A 24,928-nucleotide genomic window follows, 5' to 3' on the forward strand; every position below is an offset into this window, starting at 1 on the left:
GTTAATCTACTCTCCTGTCTGGTTTGTTTGTCGGACAAAATGGCAGATTCAGCTTTATGATTGGTCAGATCACCTGCCAATCAAGCTCCCTACGAAGGGACAATTGCATGGAAAAGAGCAACCACCACAATCTCAAAATATCTCTTTTCGTGCTCTATTGAAAAATAAAGTCTTGCAGGTTTGGAACAGCATGAGGTTAAGAAAAGGATGACAGAATCTTTGTTTGTACATAATATTTAATGTGTACACTCAGTGAGATCAGAGCTTTGGACTAAGGTGTCCTCCCAGTCATAAAGCCTACACTGTCTGAGGGCAGTAATGAGACAGGGTGTGTGTGTGTGTGCTCTGTTCTGCATGACTGCACCTCTCGCTCCACGGTCATGTGATGTTGCAGCATGCATGCATGTTTAAGACCTCACCCTCAATTGAGTGCTGCCTCTACACTGAATGAAGTTTTAGCAAACTGCTACTCTCCACAGAAAGGCCACAACCACAGCCCCACCTGGATGAGTCCCAAACCGACTGCCCAGTGAGTCAGTGACTTAACGGTAGTGTTTTTGCATGAAAGTACCTCTGAAGGAGTCTGGATTCAGACAGGCATCATAATGTTCCACCTAATAATCTACAACAGATTCAAGTGAGCCTAAGAGTGACAAAGTGATTTGTTTTTTATTGCTGCAATACTTATTTCATAGTAGAGTAGTTAATTTATTCATGTCTGTTTCATGTGGTTTGAATTTTATGTTTTCCAAATGAAAAAAAAAGTTTACATTTAATGACTTTAAAATGTCTCGTGGTCTAACAGACATCTTAATCATTATATAATAATGTTTTGCTAAAGTATTACTTTTTTAAAAAAAAATGCTAATAAAAAATATTATTTCCAAACTCTTCAGTAAGGGTTTCTTTTCAGGAATTTAATTTCTGTAATTGGGCTTTTGTCTTTGTTGTGATATCAGGACAGTTTTTGTATTGTCCTGATATTTTTGACTTTGTCTCAAAAATTAATTTTAATTTCAAATGTAAAAACATCATAAAAGATGGTCATTTTGTAATGTATTTTGAATAAATTAATGGATGGGACAAAAAAGAAGCCCTGTGCAGTAATATTTATTTATAATAGTATTAAAATTTTGAATTAGCTTTAGTGTTCATTTAGATTTTTTACTTTTATTTTAGGTTTTAGTAATTTGATGTGGTTTTGTCATTTTTGTTATTTATTTTTTCTATTTAGATTTCAGTTTTTAGTAATTTTATTACTGTAACTTAAACATCTTTTATTTCACGTAAAGGCCAAAGTAGCATTTCGAATTTTTGTTATGTTTATCAAGTTTTAGTTTTCATCTAATATTTGTATTTTATTACAGCTTTACTTCGGTTAGTGGAAACCGTTTTTAGTGGTTAACAATAACAACACTGGCCTTGTGTCATTGACCCAGATATCACAGGCAGTGGTGGTCACATTTGTGCTATGCCCTCAAAAACTAGCCAGATGAAGACGTCTTGCTACTCAGGATGTTTCAGGACCGGATGATTTTTTAGCTTTCAGAGACAGCCATAATTTGTCTTAAAATAACCATTATTTGTTAATAGTAAACAGTTAAGCATTAGTTGTCAATGCAGAATCTTATCGATCCTGCTCCAAAATGCTGTCGATTGGGGAAATGCACTCTGTTGGGCTTCATCCGGCCCACACTGGCCTTTGGCATTTCACCCGGACAGAATAAGGCGAGCTGACCCAGTTTTTCCCGTTAACTCAGTACTATTGGCAGGACTCAAATACGTTATAAATAGGAGAATAGTGATCACACTTAGATGCCTTGGCTTCTCACCAGGGACCTTCACCTAAAAACAAACCACTCCATCAAAATCAGACTGAGAAATTTGTGGGTTTCCAAGTGCTTCCATATTCACCAGTGTGCATCTGCCAACTGATCATTAAAGATTTCATGACCTACAAGCTCTGAAAGATGAAAGATACAAACTTTGATCCATAGGCATAACAGTTTAATGAAAAATCGTGAGTATCACTGTGTTTCCTCCCTCAAGGTGCACAGTCAAAGAGAATTAGGCCCAAGAACCAGTTCAGTGGCTAAAGTGGGATTATCAGACTTCTTAATGAGAGTTTCTTTGAGCTACAGGTCATACTACCTGTCTGTGGTTCTGCTCTCAAGGGAGAGGCTGCTGTTAGACCAGCTTTGGCTGAGGAGTAGGAATGCTGGAGGTCTGTAAAACACCTGTCGAGACTCTTGTAAATTCCCAGTACAACTTCCCCTTCAGTGACTGATGTTTTTTAACAATCCATGTTTGAAATACTCCTCATCTCGCTTTCGCTTTCTCATTATTTTGTAGTGTGGGGTTGGAGAACTTGTTTGTTAGCTGTGTGCTTGATGCTCTCGTGATTTAACCCCTGGAGGTTTTCTTTATCACTGCACAAAGCCTGTTTCTTTCACCTCGCTGCATAACTTTCCTTCCTCAGCTGACGGTGTGAGTGTGTTTGTGTGTAAGGATGAGAGAGAATTTGTGAGTACTTTGGCCTGGTCACACACAGCCTTGACGCACAACCTTAATTTTCCTGTTCGCATTTGGTGCCAATTTACGCACAACCATTACTTTTTAGTCACGTAATAAACCTCAAATTACATGTTCTCTTATTCTCTGAATTTCAGCTGGTTTACAGTTTAAGAACAAGACATGAAGACTCTGATCTCTAGCCAGACATGATCTTGACCCATGTATCTAGGTCTGTCATGATTATTACACAATCGCCTGATGTATTATTATTTGATATAATCGTGAATATTTGAGGGAATAATTTTAAGTCAGTATTGAAGTACACACTATATTTTTTTATGTGTGTTCGTTTCAGTGTTGTACACAAAGATTATTGGAGTATGGTTTACAAGAAAATACTATTTCAGTTTTTCTACTTCAAAATGTCATTTTTAATATAATGCGTTACTTGATGGTTCTTTGTATTTGTGAAATTTACAAGCCATTTCTATATGAAAATTGTTTCTTCACCGGTTTTTTTTTTTTTCGGTGTAGTGTGGTTTAATTTAATTAATAAAGCATCATAAAAAGCCATGTGAAAGTGAAGAAAAACTGTTTTATTTTTGTCATTACTGTATGGTGATGATAATACAAATATTGTTAATCATAATTATTTAATTTTTAAAAATCTAATTATTATTATTTTTTGTAGTATTGAAAATATAACGTAATATAATTAGCATTTTACATGATGTAATAAAATAAATTTATCATAATACTATTGGAAATGATCATGAATTTTGTTTACATGTTTCCTAATTCAGTGTGAAATTCTTGCATATTTAAGCATGCTCTATTACTAATATGAACAAAATAATTATAGCATTAATTGCAGTTACTTGTCAGCCAAAGCTTCATAACCGTGACAGCCCTAAATATTTGCATAACGCCATGCTTTGTAGTCAGCTGAGGAAGATCACTTGAGTGTGTGATGTAAGATGTGTGAAGTCAGTGTAGAATCAGTTTTATTCTTCACATTTCTTGAACTTCGGCCTGACATCCTTTTTAAATATTATCATTCCATCCACTGTGAAATAAATGTTATAAATCAAACCAAGAACTGATTTATCAATGTTTGGCTAATCAGTCATAAACCAACCATGCATGTGCACCTAGGGTTATTAATGGCTCCTGTCTTGTAGAGCCTCTGAGATTGTGTAGCATGCAAATGACTAAAATGTAACAAACAAACACTGATAAATATCCCTAAGAAGCACATCTGGAGTGGTTTGGCAATTCATTATTAGATTTGTGCATCCCTAACCTGTTGTTTCTCTGGCTTCTGTCACTGAGTGGTTAACTAAACTGCTGAATGGCTTTGTCTGAGAGAAGTTGATGAGATTTATGCTGGGTTGGCCATGAGTCAACCTCATAAAGTTACCACATCCTTTCCCAGAGGACTTCCAAGGGCCGTGAACAGCAGAGTGAGACTAATGGTTTTAGGTTTCTGATGAAACATCGTCTCCGGCCCCCTCACACAGATCGTCTGTTAGATTGAGTCTGCTGCTTTGAGCTCACCGGGGTTCTGGATTTGACATCTTTACTTGCTTTTTCTTCATTGCTGTCTTTCTCTCTGTCTTGATGAGTGTGATAGCAGCTAGGCCTACATAACGGTATCAAAAAAGTTTGGGGGCAGTAAGAAAGAAGGCTGCATTTATTTGATCATCAATTCTAAGCAGCAATATTGAGAAATATTATTGCAATTTAAAATAGCTGTTTTCTATTTTAATTAGGGCTGTCAAATCGAACAATCACGATTAATCGCATCCAAAATAAAAGTTATATTTTTATAGATATATTTCTTAATGTATGTGTGTGTATCTATATATACATATAAGTATACACAGTACACACCCATATATTATGTAAACACAAACTTTTATTTTGGATGCGATTAATTGCGATTAATCACGTTGGCGGTCCTAATTTTAATATATTTTAAAATTTTCTACATTACAAAATTGCTGAGCTCAAACTTTTGAACAGTAGTGTATGTTGTGAATACTTTTTAAATACAATTTTTTAAAGGGTTAAAGCACTGTTTTATAACAATTTTAAGCTATTAGCTATTTTAAGGAAACTGTAAGATTTACACTATGTGCAAGAAAGTAGTGAAAAATTGAAGTTTATAGGTTATAGTACAGTGATACATTGCTCGTTTTTGCACAACATGACAGAACACAATGCAGTGTTTCTTAGCATCCCTGAATGGATTACCCATCCGTTTCCACCTTAGATGCTTGAGTGAGGTTATAGAGAGGTAAGGGAGTATGATTTTTCCTATGTTTGAACAGTAGCACAAGGCGTCCCCCTGTCAGTCTCTGTACGGGGCAGTGAGTCACAGTGTTCGTCTGACGGAAGCAAATGTCCACCTTGCTGTAGGGCTCTGGATGAAGCCCAGATCATTATGTAACCGTTCACTTTTTCTCTTTCATTCACTTTCTCATAGTGTTTTTTTTGTACTCCGTTCTTGTGCTTTCAGCGGGTCATCTCTGTGCCAGTCTAGCGCTCAGTGGATGTCTGTACTTCATGATCCAAATGTTCCTGGGAAACAGTTCTTACATGCCCCTTAAATGCAGATTGTGTTCTTATACAGTGTGTGAAATCTACTTTTTTGCCCAGGAAGCTGGTAAAAAAAATCATGAAAGCATTGGAGATAGAAATCAGAAAGGTAAACATTAAATCAAACTTATATTTTGGATTTTTTAAGAAGGAAGGAATGAAGAATGTGGATATGACTGATGGGATTTGCCAGGAACGTCGTATGAAAATAATAAAATACTCTGAAAGATCATGAAAATGAGGATTCCCCTCGCACACCACCATTCAAAGATAGTGTTAGCCTTAACCAAGTATGGCATTAAATCAGCTCTTTTGAGGTCATTTACAGTGAGCTACACAAAATCCAGCATATTGCAAAATGTTTAACCCTATAAAGACTACTTTATCATATTTCATATGAAAATAGCAAAGGCTTCTAAATTATCAACATGATCAAAACAAACTGCTACATGCCTTCTGTCATCTGATTAATATTTTTACAGATTTTTCTAAAACAAACGCACAAACAACTTATACATTGTTAGTAGTAATATTTCAAGATGAGCACTTACTTGACTGAAGCAATTTAGGTTTACTTGATTATCTGTAATTTTTAGAAAAGTTATGTAAAAAGCAAAATATATAAAAACAGATTTTTCAAACTATTTCAGGTTTACATGATTAAAATCACAATATTATCATATTACCATATTTTTTTAATAGCCATTTTATTTTTGCAATTGAAATGAGAAAAAAATGTATATATGGGCAAAACAAGGTCTAATGAATGGGAATGTCCAACATTACAAAGTTCCCACATTTGGTTGGTGGTGAGTGTTAATTTCTCACCTTGTTCATATAGTTTATCCAGGGCTGGAACAAAAGGCCATAGGACCCTTGGGTACAACGTCATTCCCCCCCCCAACTACATTCATGTGATTGTGAAGCAACTATGTACTGTAAGTTTATCGAGGTGTGGTTGGGACCTCTGGGTGTCTGCGGTCTTGAAGCATGTGCTCCACATGCATAGTCAGAAATTTAGCCCTGAGTTTATTCTCAAATCTCAACATGATGCGGTTGTGTAAAATAGAGAAGAATGGCATTGTTCTGGTCATCTCCAGTGGCTCATCTTCATATGATGCTGGGAAAATGGTGAAGACACTTTGCCTCGGAGCAGTGATGTCATGTGAGAAGCGCTCCGAGAACAGTAGCCTGTGTCTTCATTGTTTTGTGTAGTGTGGGAGACGAATAGAGCTCGGGAGAAAGGAAAACAACTGCATCATAATGTGAATTTGGACGTATTGACTTGAGTTGGATGAAATATCACTCTAAAGTCAGTTGAACTAGTTGAGGTGGGAGGTCAAACCAGGCGTGTTCATATTCTTTGTCATAGAGCTGCAATGTTATGTGTGTAAGAAGTGGCAGGATGTTTTGGTTCCCTCCTGTCAGCTCAGTTCCACATGAGTAACGTCTTTCCCTCCACCATCACTGATCTCTTTATTGAGTCCCCCCTTCAGAGGGACTCAAACCCACACAGACTGCTCAGATTTAACTGTTCAGATGGGAATGTTTGCTTAGATTATTAGAGGTTTACCAGTGTTTATGTAGTTTATTCTTGGTAGTGCTGGAAACCCACCTGGTGAATGAATAACTATTAATGGAATGTTGCTATGGAAACACTTTTGAATGTTTCGGAGTCTTTTGGGATGTTCCATCTCGCAGACTGAGTGGTCAGTTTTTTTTTTTAGGCCAAGAAAGAAAAAGAGAACATCTGCCATGTTGAATGAAATTTTTTCTCATCTTTTACTCGCGCTCATTTTGTTCCAAACCTGTATGAATTTCTTTCTTCTGTTGAACAAAGAACATATTTAGAAGAATTGTGGTAGTCATAAACTTCCATAGTATTTAATTTCATTTCATTCATTTTTTTTTTCATTTTTTTTATACTTAGGTTAGTGGTGAGAGTAAATCATGACATAATTTTATTTATTTTTTGTTGGGTGAACTATCCCTTTAAGCAGGGTTTGTGATGATACAGAAATGTTTAACTTGTTACAATACCTTGAAAATAACAATATTTAATTCACTATAACAGGGAAAATTGTCACAACATTAAGGGCCAATATCTAATATTCAGAGTACTTTCTTATCAACTGAAACTCTGAGATTCCTCTGGGCTAATAGCTCTGAGTGGGATTATATAATATATAAAATGTATTTATTATTATTATTACATTTTGTTTACATGTTTTTGCCTTTTTCTTACAACTGTGAGAAATACATAAATGCAAAATAAATTTATTTGCAAATGTGTATATGGAAAATATTTTAAATGTAAAAATTGTAAATTATTAAAACGACTTTTTAATAATAATAGTAATTATTATTATTATTATTATAAGAAATATACTACTACTGTAATACAACTGCATTATAAAGTAGATTAATATTACATAAGTGTATTATTAATATTTTAGTTTACAGAAATAAAATTACAATACTTATATAATTTATTCACTTACCAAAGTTAAACTTATTTTGGAAGATGTTTCTGATAAAAGGTTTACAAATGCTTATTGCAAATCTAGTGAAATGCTGTATTAACCTGTCCTCAAAATGTTGTAAATTATGCAGTGAAAATAAAATGCACCTGGTGCTTATGTTAAATTCATAGCACATGCAGAGATGGTTTTACTCGGCTACATTCACAGTGAACTGAGCCGCTCTGAAAACACCAGATCATGAACTGCACTTGTATTGATACTGCCGAAATTGAGTATTAAAGTATTATTAGTACTTTTTTAACTATTCAGAATTGATGTGTATCAATAGATCTATATTTTTGATGACAATAATGCAAAGTAATCAGAAACATCAAGGATATCAAGTTTGCCTGCTGCTTAATGCCTTAATCAATAGCATGAGTCTGAGGTTGCAACTAATGAATGATTTTGGTCTTCATAAGAAATTCGTCTCGTGTTTTGATGTTAATTTCTTCCCAGTGTGCACTCTGATGATTAGTGCAATAACCCCCTAGTGAACAGACAGACATAAGTGGTGTGAATGAACAGTGATGAAGAGCCTGCCTCATCTTGTCTCATCTGCACTGTGTTTTAGACGGTCCATCTTAACAGGGTCAGTCATCTATTAATAAATAATCCGGAAACATACCCTCCCTTTTCGATAATGTGATTGGACTCAGTACAGGCTGTGCTATTGATTATGCTTCCCTGGACGATTTGGCACAGCTAATGTTTCTGTAATGTTAAGATAAAAGTCTTGGGAATATCCTGGTATGTTGTGGCACCTTGTTAAGTGGTTACAGATACACATTGCCTCTTATGTATGCGGTTGTGCACACATTCATTCATGCATCATGTGCTTGTGTGTGTGTGTGTGCTGAGCCACATGCCGATGCTTCAGCGGACAGCTGACTGCTGCCTACATCTGTGTAAAGGCACTGGCATGCTAACTCAATAGAGGAAGCAGAGCCATACCCAACCGTGTGTGTCTGATGGACAGACAGCTCTTGTTAGAGTCAAGATGTTGTTAGGTGTCTTGATTTTCTCTGAAATGAGACTGAAAAGTCTGTGTGGATGTAAATAACTGTCTGAATTAGGCTGTTATTAGCTGGTTTGGCTCTTGCTCTTTATAGACTATCAGTTCTGTAATCAATGAGACAGAATCACTGCTTTATTCCAATAGGTTTACTAATTGGTATATACAAATAATAAAATATCGGAAGGAAAAAAAAACCAAGATATACTGATTATTATGATCTTTTTATTCATTTTTTATTTCTTATGATAATATATTATTTGTATATAATAATAATAATAATAATAATAATAATAATAATCTATTATTTTATGATAGTAAATAATGATAACTGTTTTTATTATTGTTATATACAAATTTAACCAAAAATGCTTAATATTAATAATTACAATTGATGATAACATAATCTAAATAAAATATTAATTAGTAATATTATTTGTATGATTGGTTTTATAAAATAAATATTATTTTAATGTGTGTGTGTGTATTATTTGTGTGGGTGTGTGTGTGTGTATATATATATATTAGGGGTGTGCGATTATATATCGTCTGCGATTAATATCGTAATTGTTGTTTTAACGATGTGCCAATATCGACAATATCGAGTAGTTTGCAAAAACCAAACAAAATACCAATGGAGTGCACGCATACATTAGCCTATGTGATGAAGCGGGTTAAACAGTGCACGTGCGCATTTAGAGTGTTCTTTCACTGCATGATTCAGTCTATTAAAATGCATTAAGAACGATTGCAAAATTCAAGATATGGGTGCAGAAAATTTACATTTCATGTAGTTAAAATCACACGAAGAGTGCTGTTTTTTTTTTTCAAAAATAAACATGATTACAAATGTGATATTGATTTTATACAACAGTTCAATAAACAATCAGTTAATATTAAGAGACTTACGCTTTAAACACCATATTGCCTGTTTTTGCTCCATTTCGCCGACAAAAAATAATTCCAAACAGCTACAGCACTGTTTTGCGTCTCTGAGCAACATAAAGGTGCTTCGTTCCTGAATGAATCAACCGTTAAATGATTCGGTTCAGTCGCAATGACTCCCAGTGACTTTCTGCCACCTACAGGCGGTTTTAATTTCACATTTAAAGTCTATTTTCATTTTTAAAATAATTTTAAATATCAGTATTCAATGTTTTATGTTTAAAAGGTCCAAAAATTATGCATTTGTAACTGGTTAAAGCACTCCATGTCCCTCTGAGTTGCATTAAATGGTGTGTAAATACATCTAAATGCCACTTCAGATGCAACTTCTGCAAAGATTAATTTTGATGATACTGGTTTCATTTGGTTGGTAACAGCCTAAATGTGTATTATCTTAACTGACTGATTAAATGTAACAATTTGACTCAAAAGATGTACACTTTTAGAAAAAAAATGCTTTATTAAAGGTAAAAATCAATTTAAACTAATTGATGAAAAGATTAATTAAATGAAAAGATTAATTAATCACTGATGTGAACTGACCACACAGAATATGAAGAATATCAAAAACTGCAGCGGTCCACGGTAGTCAGATATCAGCATAATAACAAATTCTGCAAAATAGTCTAGTTATCGAAAAAAAAAAAATAAAATTGAGAATTTTTTTCAATATCACACACCCCTAAAAAAAAAAAAAAAAAAAAAAAAATATATATATATATATATATTAGATTAGATTCAACTTTATTGTCATTGCACATGTAAGGTACAGGGCAACGAAATGCAGTTAGCATCTAACCAGAAGTGCAATAAGCAGAGGTACAGGATATACAGTGCCTACAATATGTTACATATGTACAGAAATATACAGATAAGGCAGTAGTACTATGGACATAATTTACAAGTTTTTAAACACTATCAGTATGATATACAGATGGGTGATATGAACATACTATACAGATGGGTTGTGCAGTAAATGTATGTACACTATGAGCAAAAACTATGAAAATAATTACAAATGGATATGAATAAGCTATAAATTAAGATATATAAACACTAGTGCAATGAACATTGAAAGTGCATAGAAATAAAAATTTACAGTACATAGTACTCAGTGTAGATTGGTTGTTTTTTTGTTTTGTTTTTTTAATCAATTTAATGATGGGGAGGGGTGAAGAGTTTGTAGTGGTGTGTGAGGGGGGGGGGGTATCATTGGGCAGAGTTTAGTAGGGAAACAGCTGTAGGGAAAAAGCTGTTCCTGAGTCTGCTTGTCCTTGTTCGGAGGCTCCTGAAGCGCCTCCCAGAGGGCAGTAAGTTAAACAGTCTATGGTCAGGGTGAGAGGAGTCCTTAAGAATGCCGCGAGCTCGACGTAAACAGCGTTTTCTCTGGACGTCCTCAATGGCAGGGAGTGGTGTCCCTGTGATGCGTTGGGCGGTTTTCACCACCCTCTGTAGTGCCTTGCGGTCAGCAGCTGAGCAGTTCCCATACCAGACTGTGATGCAGTTGGTCAGGATGCTTTCAATTGCACACCGGTAGAAGTTCCGCTGGATGATTGGAGACAGGTGGTTCTTCTTCAGTGTCCTAAGGAAGAAGAGGCGTTGGTGAGCCTTCTTGACTAGGCTGGATGTGTTGGTGGTCCACGTCAGGTCCTCCGAGATGTGGGTTCCCAGGAACTTGAAGCTGGAGACACGTTCAACAACCATCCCATTAATGTGGATGGGGTCATGCGTTCCACTTTTCTTCTTCCTGAAGTCCACAATGAGTTCCTTTGTCTTGATGGTGTTGAGGAGCAGGCTATTGTCAGCACACCATGCAGCCAGGTTCTGTACCTCCTCCCTGTAGGCAGTCTCATCGTTGTCTCTGATGAGGCCAATCACTGTGGTGTCGTCAGCAAACTTGATGATGGAGTTGGATCCATGCACAGGCCTGCAGTCATGGGTGTAGAGGGAGTAGAGAAATGGGCTCAGCACACAGCCCTGTGGTACGCCGGTGTTGAGTGTGATGGTGGTGGAACAGGTGAGGCCTGACCTAACATGCTGAGGTCTGTTGGTCAGAAAGTCCATAATCCAGCTGCAAAGGGAGGTGTTAACACCCAAGTCTCCAAGTTTAGTGGTCAGCTTGGAGGGAATGACGGTGTTGAATGCTGAGCTGAAATCAACAAATAATATCCGTGCATAATATCCGTGCATAATATCCGTGCATATATATATATATAAATAATAAAATAAATAATAAAGTAAATAAATAAGACAAAAAGGGGTTGGCAAGATGAGAAATTCTAAAATATTTTTTTAAAAGCATGCATCAGGTATTTTAAAATGTACACAGTGTGTTTGTTGATTTTATGTAGTTAAAAATGACACTTTTTTTTAAAAAAGTTAAGACTGAATGTACATGAAAATGTCAAATGGTGTAACCACCAAAGAATGAGAAATATTAAATATTTTATCCACCTAGATGGCGTGTAAGCTTACTCATAGAAATAAATACTTCATTTTAAAATATCACACAAAAATAGATTTTATTAGTTATCTCTAAATGCAAATAATCTTTGACAAATTATATAAAAAATGGTAAAAAAAAAAAACCTTATTATACTAAACTAGATTATTACATTTTATTCCACATTAATTTTCCTGTATATAATTATATTTTTATGAAAAATACTGGTTACGCCAATTGACACAAAACAGTTACACCACCTGACCATGTTGCTTCTACAGCCAAAGGACATTGTTTGTTGAAGAAATTGACACTGAAAATCAAGCATGACTGTTAACAAGTTCAGCTCAAGCGTTTGTTTTTTATCAGTGCTAAAAAACAAAATCTGCCAACACGAAATTATCATAGTGATGAAAGGTGAACTCATGTCTCATTGTAATTGCAGTTAAGAAACATATCTGACAAGAAATCATCAGAGTGATGAACAGTGAACTCATGTCTCATATTGTAATTACAGTTAAGAAACAACGTGACAAGAAATCATCAGAGTGATGAACAGTGAACTCATGTCTCATATTGTAATTACAGTTAAGAAACATATCTGACAAGAAATCATCAGTGATGTACAGTGAACTCATGTCTCGTATAATAATTTCGTAGTGTAATGTGGCATCTATTTGGGAAAAAGGGGCTCTGTTATATCATATTAATTATAAAATGTCAGAAATTTAATGAATTGTATTTTACATATGTAAACTAATATTCGTTAACATTTATATCACTGAATAAAGGCCTCCTGAAGCGAATCAATGCGCTTTTGTAAGAAAAATATCCATATTTAAAACTTTATAAATCGTAGTAGCTTCTGCTATCTGTTGTACTTGCATTCATGAGAGAGTGGCATTCCAGCGGATGATGTAGGATGTAGACGTAGTGTAAGCACTGGTGAGAATATGCTAGTCTCACAAGAACCAAGTTTTGTTTACAGCAAAGGAAAACCAATCTCTTGGCTTATATCGAAATCCTTCGACATTTTTCTTTACAAATTCTCATTTAGTACTAATTCGTGACCAGTGTTTTGTTTTGCTCTCTCCTCTACGATTCCATGTTCATCACTTCTCACCAGAGCTTATGCTACACTTACATCCTGCGTCATCTGCTTGAATGCCACTCTCGTGAACTCGCGTACGGCAGTTAGCGGAAGCTACACTGTAAAACAAATTACAGTGATTTTAATGATAAACTGTGAAAATACTACAGTAAAAACCTGTTAAATAGTTAACGGTAAGTTCCCCTACTAAATTCGGTAAAAAACTCTAATAGACATTTCAGACAATTTTAAGGTAAAATAGTGTTTTTGGAAGTGAAAAAGACTGTATAATTTACATGGAAAACCCGTAAATTGCCGTTCCCAAAATTCCCTGCATTGCATTTCAAATTTGATGTTTTTTCTTTGAAATAACTGTTTCTTCTTAGTTTTTTCTTATCAGTGATGTATATTATGGTTGTTTGTTACATTTAATGTTGTTAAATTAATGTTTATTGTATATTTCAGTTATGAGTGTCACCATGATGGTGTTTAGTGTTTGTGTGAATGACATTGTGCACCTTCTATATATATCTATATATATTAGTATTATCCTTCTCAGCTTGTGGAAAATCTGCTTGTGGTGAGCTTTGGTTTGTCATGTGACTTTCTCATCAACACCTGATTTTGATGGTTATCAAAACAGATCAGATACTTCAGTAGGCTGGAATAGTAACATTACATATACGTTTTTTTAATTGTAAATTTTAATTTTAGTAATTGTAAATTAAATTGTAATTGAAGTTAAATCCGTAAACCTTAAAACATTGCTACCATATATTTACGGTAAAATTCTGGCAACCACAGCTGCCAGTTTTTTCCCATAAATTTTCCGGTGTAGAAATTATGGTTTATAAAGTTTTAAATATGGATATTTTGCTCACAAAAGCACATTGATTTGCTTCAGGAGGCCTTTATTAACCCCCAGAGCTGTCTAGAGCACTTTTTTATGATGAAGGGATGCAGGTTATTGGACTTCTATTGGACTATTGAATATCACCCATTCACTGCCATTATAATGGTTGGAAGAGCCAGGACATTTTTTTAAGATAATGCTGATTGTATTCGATGTCTGAAAGAAGAAAGTCATATGCACCTTGGATGGCTTGAAGATGAGTAAATCAGGTGGTAATTTTCATTCTTGGGTGAACTGTCCCTTTAAAATGTTGTGAATGGAATAGAAATATGCATTAAAGCTAGCCTAAACATTTCAAAAACACTACAGAGCCTTACAGAGCCTTAATAATAAAGTTGTAGATAAAGAACCATTTTCTCAAAAAATATAACATTGAACATTTTAAAATATTTTAAAATAGTAGGTTAGTTTATATTACATCTTTAATCCGCCTCATAAACTAGTGATATTCTGTGCCTTGACAGTGTAATTTAATTGGCAGTCAATGGGACAGCCACAAGCCTCCCGGTTTTCATCCAAAATATCTTAAATTGTGTTCCGAGGACGAACAAAGCTTTTACGGGTTTGGAACAACATGGGGGTAAGTGATTAATGACACAATTTGCATTTTGGGGTGGAGTATCCCTTTAACAAAATGGCTCCTTGAATGGTGGTTGCACCACCTTGACACTCAAGGAATTTGACCCATAATTCCCCAAATTAATTATAATTTTCAGAACAATGGTGCTCCATTTACTTTTAATTACTATTAAATGGTACTAATGTACGATTATGCCAAACTAGCTGATCTGGTGTTTTCACCGTTTTTAAACAAGATACATTTTTTGGTACAAGGTTTTCACGGTTACACCACATTGAAATTTTTGTAATAATCCCCCAAATATTCTCTCAGAATTAATTAAAACCAGAAATTTTAGACTTGGTCCACAAAAAAGAGAATGTATGCAATTAATTTTCACATTTATTTTGAAATTTTAACCCTTTTAAATTTAATTAAACCATATGGACACAAAAAAAAAATTAGCGTCACGTCATTGACCCATATATAATAATATTAATATTATTATTATTATAGTAAATTATGATAGTGTTGTTATTATTATTGTTGTTGTTGTTATATAATATACAAATTGTAATAATAATAATTAACAATAAAATAAAATACTAATATTATATATTAATATTATATATTTTTTAATTTATTTATAAATTTATTATTCAGTTTTTCTTGAAATTTTAAAAAATGCATCTAAAATTATTGTAAAAAATCAATGTATGTGCGAAAGTCACCATTTATTATTACTGCCTTTACTTTAAATTAGTAAAATAATTTTTTTAATTAAACTACTTATAATTATTGGGCAGAGGCACTTCATAAAACTAGCTAATGGTATCTCTGTTATTTAAAAGAAATCGTCACAATTATACATGCACAAAAGTATAACAATTCAAGACAGATTTTTAGTTATGAAAGTTGTACATCCTCAAATCAGGCCTTGAGAAAAGCTTAACAAACTTGGGATGTGCCTCGCTGCAATGATGTCATGTGAACTGGGCTGAACGAAGACTAGCCTGTGTCTTCATTGTTTTGCATAGTGTGAGACAGAGGAAGGCAATGGCATCATCAGTGTCAACATATACTCAGGGAGATTTGAGATTTTTCTATTTGATATACATTTTAGCCAATAAAGCAAATGGTCTCTGCTATCAGAAGATAGACGATGATGATGATTTATGAGCTGATCAGCTCACAAATCATATCCTGCACGTCTAGTTGAAGTCATGTGCTTCTGACTGGATTTAGTCCTGTGTGTGTTAGTGTGTCTCTCCTGCAGTTTTCCTCCAGCATCACTGCGCTCTCTCACACTCACTCCTTCTGAGTCACAAGCCTGGAGAGAAACTGCAGAGAGAATATTCTTGTGTTTCTTCACTGTTTCAGGAGGATCTTGTTTTCTCTGTTCTCACAGTCACACCTTCCACTGCCTCTGAATTACATGCGGACAAACGTAAGGGTACAGTACCTCAAGCACGCAATACTGCAGGAAAAAGTACTTCTGCTTTTGTAAATTTGCTAAAACAAGTTGCATCTGTAATTTAAAATATTAAATATAAAATAAAACAATACATAAAATAAATACTGTGTTGCTTTTTCAGCATGGGCACTTGGGCAGCTCTACAAAGGCCAAACAATTACGTTTAGCTTTGGGGCTGTTAGTTACTGACGTGTGGCAAACAACATTTTCATTATTTAACAGATGATGAGCTGTCATTGCATCTGCATCATCATACAGCGTTCTCGTCCTCCCGACTTCCTCTTTATTGCGTCCTTATATTATGTAAAAGCTCTGCCTCTCCTAGATGTGTAACTGAGGTGGATGTTTGATGTTTTGTTTGTGTTGACCACACCTGGAAAAGCCAGAATAAAAGGACATCATTGACAGGTTGTTCTGAAGGCAGGAACATGTTATTTACACGTGAGAGCAACAAAGAAATGGAGTAATGACGTGCCCTAAAAAAAAATCAGTTTTATAGTAATTTTTTAATTGATTCATATCAGATGATATTGAGTTTTCACAGAATTAATATTATTTAATTATAAATATTAAATAATATTATTTATATGTAATTGTGCATGCTTGGTTAATGTAAGAATTACAAAAACTAAATCCATAAAAAACATTTTCGTTACTTTAGGTAAAAAAATATTTTAATTAGTTGTATATTTTAATATTTCAATTAGTTGCTAAATTTAAAGTGAAGAAAAAAAAATAAAATAAATAAATAAATAAATATATATATATATATTAATTAGTAAAAAATGACCATGAATTTAACGGTAAAAGACTGTAAAAATGGTACAGTAAAAACCTGTTAAATGGTTAACTGTAAGCTCCCCTACTATATACGGTGAAAAACTGTATTGTATATTTCATGTAATTTTACTGTTTTTGGAAGTGGAAAAGGAACATATAATTTACAGTCAATAATATTTTTAGTTCAAATTCTGGCAACCACAGCTGCCATTTTTTTACCATAAATTTTACAGATTTTTTTTCACATCTTATCTGTATTGGCCAGAATTTTAATAAACTGTTATTGGATAACATTATGGTGATTTATAAAATTACTCATATGACATGAGATATTTTTCATACTGCCCACTCCTAGTGTCTAAAGTGTTATTAAACAACGAAAAACAAGTCTGCAAGTAATGAATGAATCCTTCTACACACTGTTTAGGGCCCTTTCTGTGTTTACAACCCCACGCAGGTTATACTTGCTGGTAGCTGAGCTCTAGTGCAGTGTATTACACAGAGGATTAGATTACATAAGAGCAGGACACTTATAATATTTGAAAAATCATGAGAAGTATTAAAGTCTAGAACACAGCATGTCATTAGCAGCAGGTATGAACTACTGGAGATCCACACCTGGAAAAGTATCAATATTGATACAGAGATCGGATCGGTGGAAGTGGAGAAATGTTTCGGAGACATGATGCCCAGTAGCGAAGCCTCATCTGTTTGAGCACTCGCTTACATAACGATTACGCTGGATTTTATCTTCTCGTTTTGCATAACCTCCTTTGAAAACATAAATAATTCTCTGTACTATGTTTGAGTCTAGTTGTAGTTTATTAACAAAGGGTTGAAGATAAATCTGTAAATAGATTCTCTGTATAATTCTCCTTAATTGATCTAGTTCCGATCTTCTTTTTGTGGTTTTGGGATGTTTGCCATACTTTTGCATGAAAAAATAGTTAGTTTTACCACTCTTTTAGTAATTGCGTAATGTAATTTGCTCTGCATGAACTGTTCTCGCAGCTCAATTGTATGCTTTAATTGATCGCTCGTTGGCTGCCGGGTCATGTCAGTCTCCTGATGTGAGCACAAGTTGTGATGATTCCCAGGCTGATTTTCACGAGTGCATCCATTCCTGCTGCCTGAACTTACTCTGACATGATTGAATTGAACTGGTACAAAACAACACTAGGCCAGTCAATCAACTCCTTGATGGCTCATATGATAACATAAAGCATCTTTGTTCACAGAAACAGTCAGGCACACGGTGGGAAATGTCAGCATACTGCACGGGTTCATATTTATCTGGAAATGTGATGCACTGAAAGATACTCGTTTTCACTGGTCCTGAGGCTTAAACTAAACATTGCTGCTATTTTTAGAAAGTTTACATAGCCTATAATGTGTCACAACATTTGTTATTGTAAATAATTTATTTAACATTAATTGATGAACGCTGCAACATCGACACTGTTATTGAACTAAAATGAATCAACGCTAAACTGACTCAAGCTGACGCCTCTATTGCCTTCTGTAGAGCTGTTTATAGCTGAATTAAGCTTGTTTCATAATTTGTGAATTTTGCACTTATTGAATATTATAGAATATTGAACTTATAGAATATTGATGCTATTGTCTGCTGTAGAGCTACTTTAATAGTTGAACTGAGTTTGCCTCATAACTACTGAACTTAGCGACGTTCACAGTTAACAAAATTAAATCAGCATTAAACTAAATTGAGCTCCATAATGATTCTGTTTTCTTTTTGGAGCTGCTTTAAGTCCAAAGTACATTTCACTTTTTATGCATACATGAGGGACAGCGTAAAGCAAAGTTCGTCATTAGAACAGTACGCGATTTTTGTACTTTGTACGCGCAGGTTGCACATGAACATTGAAGTTATTTTGCACTAATCTGTTGTTCCTCAAGGTGGCAACACCGACCCGTGCTGCTGTTTCACTGTAGAAAATGAAACTAAAGAGACGGAAGAACAACAACGCTAGCGTACACGTACAAAAATTAAGTATACTTGGGGCTTTACAGCTAAAATTATATTTGTTTCCTAACTGGAGAACTTTGCAATATTAATATTATTTTCTTGTGTATTACTGTGAAGCTGCTTTGAAACAGTCTGTATTGTTTGAATAAATGTGACTTGACTTAATAATATATCATATAATATTACATTAATAGATTTTTATATAATGTGTCCGAAATGTTTTATCTAAATAAATATTAATATAAATTATTAAATGACTTTAACACTAGTTTAACAATTTTAAGACAAATTTACAACAAAAATAATGAAAAAAAAAATGAAAAGGGGGATTGATAGGGGATAATGAAATTGTTGCTGTTTTTATCAACATTTTTCTTTAAAGATTTATTTTGGGCCATTTTTGCTTTTATTATTATAGGACAGTTAGGGCTGGGTGATTGGGCAAAATATTAAAATCAAAATTTTTTCACAATATTTGACAGATGACCCACACATGAAGTTTTCAACATGATGTAAATTTTAAACTAATCACTTGTTAAATATCTTTGCAGAAAAGATGCATGAACTACAACTATATCTTGTAGAAACTTGTCTTATACATGTTATGTGTTCAGAAATAATATGAGGAAAATGCTTTAAAAAAATCTCAAAAGTCAAGGTAATTCAAAATGACTTAAGGTATAACACAAGTAGACTATTATTAACTATAAATGTTCTGTAAAAACAACAGCAGCTTTCAGCCTGTCACCATGATGCAAACATGAAATATCAGACATACAGTAGTAGTTACAGGTTTTATATTCGATTGCGCCACTTTTCCATAGTTTTTTCTAAGTAAACATTGACTGTTGAGACTGTTGCCCTCGCATCTCTTGCAGCGTCTCATGAATGAAACGACATTGTAAAAACGCAATGCTCAAGTTAAAAAGAAGTTCCCTCCCATCTTCTTGCATGTTTTCCCTATTCCACTGCCCACATCGCATCTTTGTCAACACAAAAGCGCATTCTGTATGAACTGTGCCTACCGATAAGAGCGCGTCACATGTTAGCGTTTAATCATACGCGCCGACATGCGGTTGGATCGGGGGTTTTTTCTCTTTACTATTATGACCGACATATTGTCAAAGTGTAATTCTAACGTTTGGTAATATTTCTATTCAAAATCGCGATTCCTCGATTTCTAAAAAATCGTGACAAAACATTAAATTCAAATTAATCTATAAAATCGGAAAAATCGCCCAGCCCTAAGGACAGTATAGAGATAACAGAAAGTGAAGTGGGAGAGAGTGGGGGTAAGAGGGTGAGAACGAAAATGGTCCTTGAACCAGGATTCGAACTCTGGACGCCCGTAGTGCAACAGCGCCATACGTCGGCGGCATGCTGCCCACAAGGCTATTTGCCGTTGACATTTTTATCAACATTTTTATATATATATATATATATATGTCAAAATTATTAATATTATTATAATAAAACAATTTATTAGTAATAATTCATCTATCGATTTTCATTCAAATAAATAATACGTGAATGAATTAATATATAATTCTTTTATACTTTTTACAAAACATTTACAACAAATGGCATAAATGCAAAACTGGCCCTCAAGCCCTGTTTGAGCCAAATATCCAGTGTTTGTCAAATCTGAACATCTGAATTCCCCCTCCATTACAACATGCAGGCCACTGAGAGTCATGAGACTGTAATGAGGCTTATCCAAGAGGTTGTTGACTCTCTCTTTCTTTTGAGCTAATCTCTGATGCCTTTTATCGGTGCTCATGATATGGGTTGTAAACTAGAGGTTTATGTCATAGCACGTGTTACTTCTGATGTCATGACTTTACGGTTATTTATTCTTGCTTAATGAATGTGATTGTGTGTGTGTGTGTGTTACAGATCATAGAGTCTCTGGGTATAATGATCTACAAGGCTTTGGATTACGGCCTGAAGGAGCATGAGGAGAGAGAGCTCAGCCCTCCTCTGGAGCAACTCATCGACCTCATGACCAACATGGCAGACACAGAAACCGACTGTCCTGATGAGGGATATGAGGCAACAGAGGAAGAGGATGAGGGAGAGGAAGAACCCACAGAAGTCTCCAATATCAGAGGCTACCGTGATATCATTTCCGTAAGTATTGATAGAGCGTTATATATCGGCTAGGCCAATTATTGGCTATTTTGTCATTGGCATTGGCCGACAACTGTGATCGCCTGTACGATTTAACAGAAGTGGTGGTTGCCAATTTGGCCAGTTACTAAATCTACCAATAGCCCTGTCAGTTGTGGTTTTTGAGTGAATATTTGGTAAATTTAGTTTTTATTTAATTTATCCTTTTTAGCATCCTCAGGTTATATCCCATAAATGTATTTATTCATTAGTTACATAATAAAATGTATAGGATTCAGTTAACTGTAAAATAAACTGTAAAATTTTAAATAATAATTTTAAATTAAAGGCAATGAATTGAATTAATTAATTTATTAATGTAATTTAATTTAAATGAACTTATTAATAATACATTTTTATCAATATAACTTTTTATGTATTAATGTACTCATTAAATTAAATCAACATTATATATTTATATAATACAAAAATGTATGGGATACAATTTACAAATACTATGTTTTATTAACATTTTATGCAAACTGTCAAAATTTAAATGCATTATAATTGAATAAAATATATTTTTAATTTAAATTTTTTATAAATGTATTTAAATTAATTACTTAATTAATTTACATCAATATTTGTTAATCAAAATTATATATTTATTCAATTATTTATTTGTTTATTAAATGCATAATACATTCTATGGGATACAATGCACAATTTTTTATTTTATTTATCAAAATTTGACCAGTATTTGAAACACTTAATAAATGTTAAAATAGAAATGTAATCAAATTTAATTAGTTTATTAATAATAATTGTATTCGTAGTCACACACATATTAAGAAATATATTAATGAATTCATTTAAAATTTTAATAAATGAAAATATATATTATAGTGCGAATATTGAACAATTGAGAATCTTGGGAAGCAAGATCTTCTTCACAGATCCTGAGTTGGGTTTATCTGCTCTCTCTTAAGATCGGAGCGAGTGTTATTTACTGAGAGTTACTCTCTCAGCTGCTATTCATTATGCTGCTCCCTTAGGCCCACTCCAGTAACGCATTACCCTGAGACTCCATAAAGGCCTTCGGACACTTAGCAGCAGCGGTTATTTTAAATTACAATCATATTTATCAATACGCTAATGGAGAAGCTCTTTACAAACTGTGGAAAGAAAGATTATGACCAGACTAAGACCACACAGATACTAACATTAGCATGAATTTAAATCTTAACAAGGAATACCATGAAAACACCCATGGAAGCTGTTAAATGACAAACAAACGAGGAACATACACTCAGTTTGGTTCACAGTATGTTCTGCACTATTCTACAAGGCCATTTCAGGACTTGTTAGATAATGTCTGTCCTTTCATGCCTTCCTTTCAATCTCCGAATTTTGTGATGAGGTTGAGCGCGGAAACGAACCGTGACATTAGATTTCTCCAAGCTGAACCTGGTGAAACCTTTTAAATTCTGTATTTAGACAGAGAGAGATTGACAAAAATAAAGAGGATGAGAACAGAAGCTAGTGGGGACTACCTTTGAGGCCTCTTTCATTATCTCAGCCCATTCGTTTGGAATGGGAAAATAAAAGGACTTCCTGGAGTGTTTCTTTAACTTCCTTTAGCGCATCCTCCTTAAATTGTTTTTCATTTTTTGCCTATTTTTGCTTCTTAGCTCTCTCCTGTCAGGTCTAGCAGGTTTTTTTTCCAAGTTGTATTCACTTTCCCTCGTCGTAGACCATATTCTCATTAACTGTGATTCCTCAGAAAAACACGTCACGGAGACAGTGAATCTACGCTGTGTAAGACATTCCTGAACAGGGCAGAGCTCAAGGGAAGGTGTGGGGAAAAATGTCATTAAGCCAGTTGGATGTGTATTGGGTCAGCACAATTGTGCATTTTAAAATGCGTGTCATGCTCAAACTATTATATTTGAACTTTAAATGGGCCTGTGTTTTTGACCTGACTGGCATGCTAACTTGGGGTTTGGCTCTCAGCTATGTGCCAAAATATAATGTGTAACGCCAGGGTTAACTTGTTAGATTCGGAAGATGATTTTCTTAAAGTCTGCATAAAAGATGCAAGGATTAACTTATCAGACAGAGTTGGATGAGACCTTAAATGCACTTCTGTCCTCTGAAACAGTCAACTATTTTAGGAAAGAGACTTGTTGACAAACAGAACAATTACTAATGATTTGTAGTCACACTGTAACCAATTTGCTCATGAATGGACCAAAGCAGTGGAATGTTTGTGAGCATTTCTGTGTGCAGTGTATTTATAGCAACATTCAAATGGGAAAGAACTAACATTGAACATTCACTTTCCTCTGTGATTTGCTCTCAATCTAAGGGACAATAATGTTTGATCATATGATGGTTGCCCAAACAAGAAAGCAGCCTCATGCAGAGTTTCCTAAACTGGGGTTTGTGAGTTGATGAAAAGGTAACAATTACTTAAATCAAAGGTAACATTTAAATAAATATATTTTTTAAAATAAAACCAATCAAAATAGAATGCTTTCAATATTTCTAAATATATATATATATATATATATATATATTAGGCTTACTAACTTAAAATCTCAGACTCAGAGGGGGTGCTTAAAGGCATAGATAAATATAATTTTATCAAAATATTTAATAATGTTTTAGGTAAAAAAACAAACAAAAGAAAATCCTACACTCTACCAATACTTGCAAAAGTATCAAAAACAATAATATACTGATGTTTTGGTCTCATGATCTTCATCAGCCATATTCAAACATAAAAATGTGACATTAAAATGACATCATGACCAATCACTGCGAAGGCTCATCAGTTACTAATAACACCCAATGAATACATCGTTAACTTTCTCGTGTACAAAAATCACATAAAAAACATCACATTACACATCACATCACTTTAAATAGTGCTTCATCATTCATGCCCATGGGTGATTGCTTCACAGTGATTGGTCATGATGAATATGCCTGAAACGTTGTCAATAAATGTGTGCAGGATTTTTTTTTGTTTTTTGCCCTTGTTTTTTTTTGTCTTTTTCTCCGAAGCATCTATATGTTACCTGCAGGTGTGTAATGACTGATTGTTAATTGATAATATTTTAGGTCAAAAAGGTTGTGCTGACAAAAAATTAGGCTTTAATGCTGTGATGTACGTCTCACCGTATTCTCTTCTCCAGCTGTGTACGTCTCACCTTCCCAGCCCATCAGATGCTCCCAACCACTACCAGGCCGTATGTCGAGCCCTGTACGCAGAGACCAAGGAGCTACGCACCTTCCTGGAGAAGATCAAGAATGCCAAAGAGGTAATGACCCTCATATGACACAAAACTTTAGAGTCAGCATATTACAAAGATATTGACAGGGTAAAAAAAATCTAAACAGCTGTATGCATGTACAGTACTGTAAACATGACGCTGTTTGTGTTTATTAGCTTGAATAGAGTTAGTGGGCTAACAGCACAAGTGACTCATAAAGCTGTGGAGGTGGATTTGAACCAGTGCTTTATTACCCAACACATTGTCATACACTTGTTTCATCAGGTTTTAAGACTGTAAATCTTGTACTTATGTTTTTTTTTTCCTACAGGACTCTAAGTATTCTTAGACATTCACATGATCTGTTATCTCTCTTTAGCATTTAAGAGATTTTAGATCCTTCTATAGTCCACTCTAATTACACAAGTACACAATTAAGCAATATATATTTTCTGAGGTATGGATATATGATAATGTTTGTACACAAATGTGTCAGTAGTGTGCCTTTTCAAAAGGTTTTTTTTTTCCAAAATGTAGGTACTAAAATGCATCCGTTTCAGTATATTTTTTTCCACTTGTCTTAACTGAAGTCATTTGTAAAAATTAATAAAGTCTTAAATATGCCAGGTTCTTTACTATAGCTTGGTATGTTGAGCCACTTACTGTAATATTGGGATAACTATCAAAAAGTGTTCCAA

General features: G+C 34.3%; 1 protein-coding gene across 2 annotated transcripts in view; it reads left to right on the plus strand.

Moving 5' to 3' along the window:
• Positions 1–24,928, plus strand: part of spire1a (spire-type actin nucleation factor 1a) — a 47,410-nt gene that overhangs the window by 7,073 nt on the left and 15,409 nt on the right. For both annotated transcript variants that reach the window (XM_079441072.1, XM_079441071.1), the window contains exons 3-4: positions 20,740–20,973; positions 24,153–24,278. In XM_079441072.1, the coding sequence (XP_079297198.1) occupies positions 20,740–20,973; positions 24,153–24,278 (360 nt within the window). The remainder of the gene's footprint in view (positions 1–20,739; positions 20,974–24,152; positions 24,279–24,928) is intronic.

This window comes from Barbus barbus (genome assembly GCF_936440315.1).
Source record: "Barbus barbus genome assembly, chromosome: 19".
Lineage (NCBI taxonomy): Eukaryota > Metazoa > Chordata > Actinopteri > Cypriniformes > Cyprinidae > Barbus > Barbus barbus.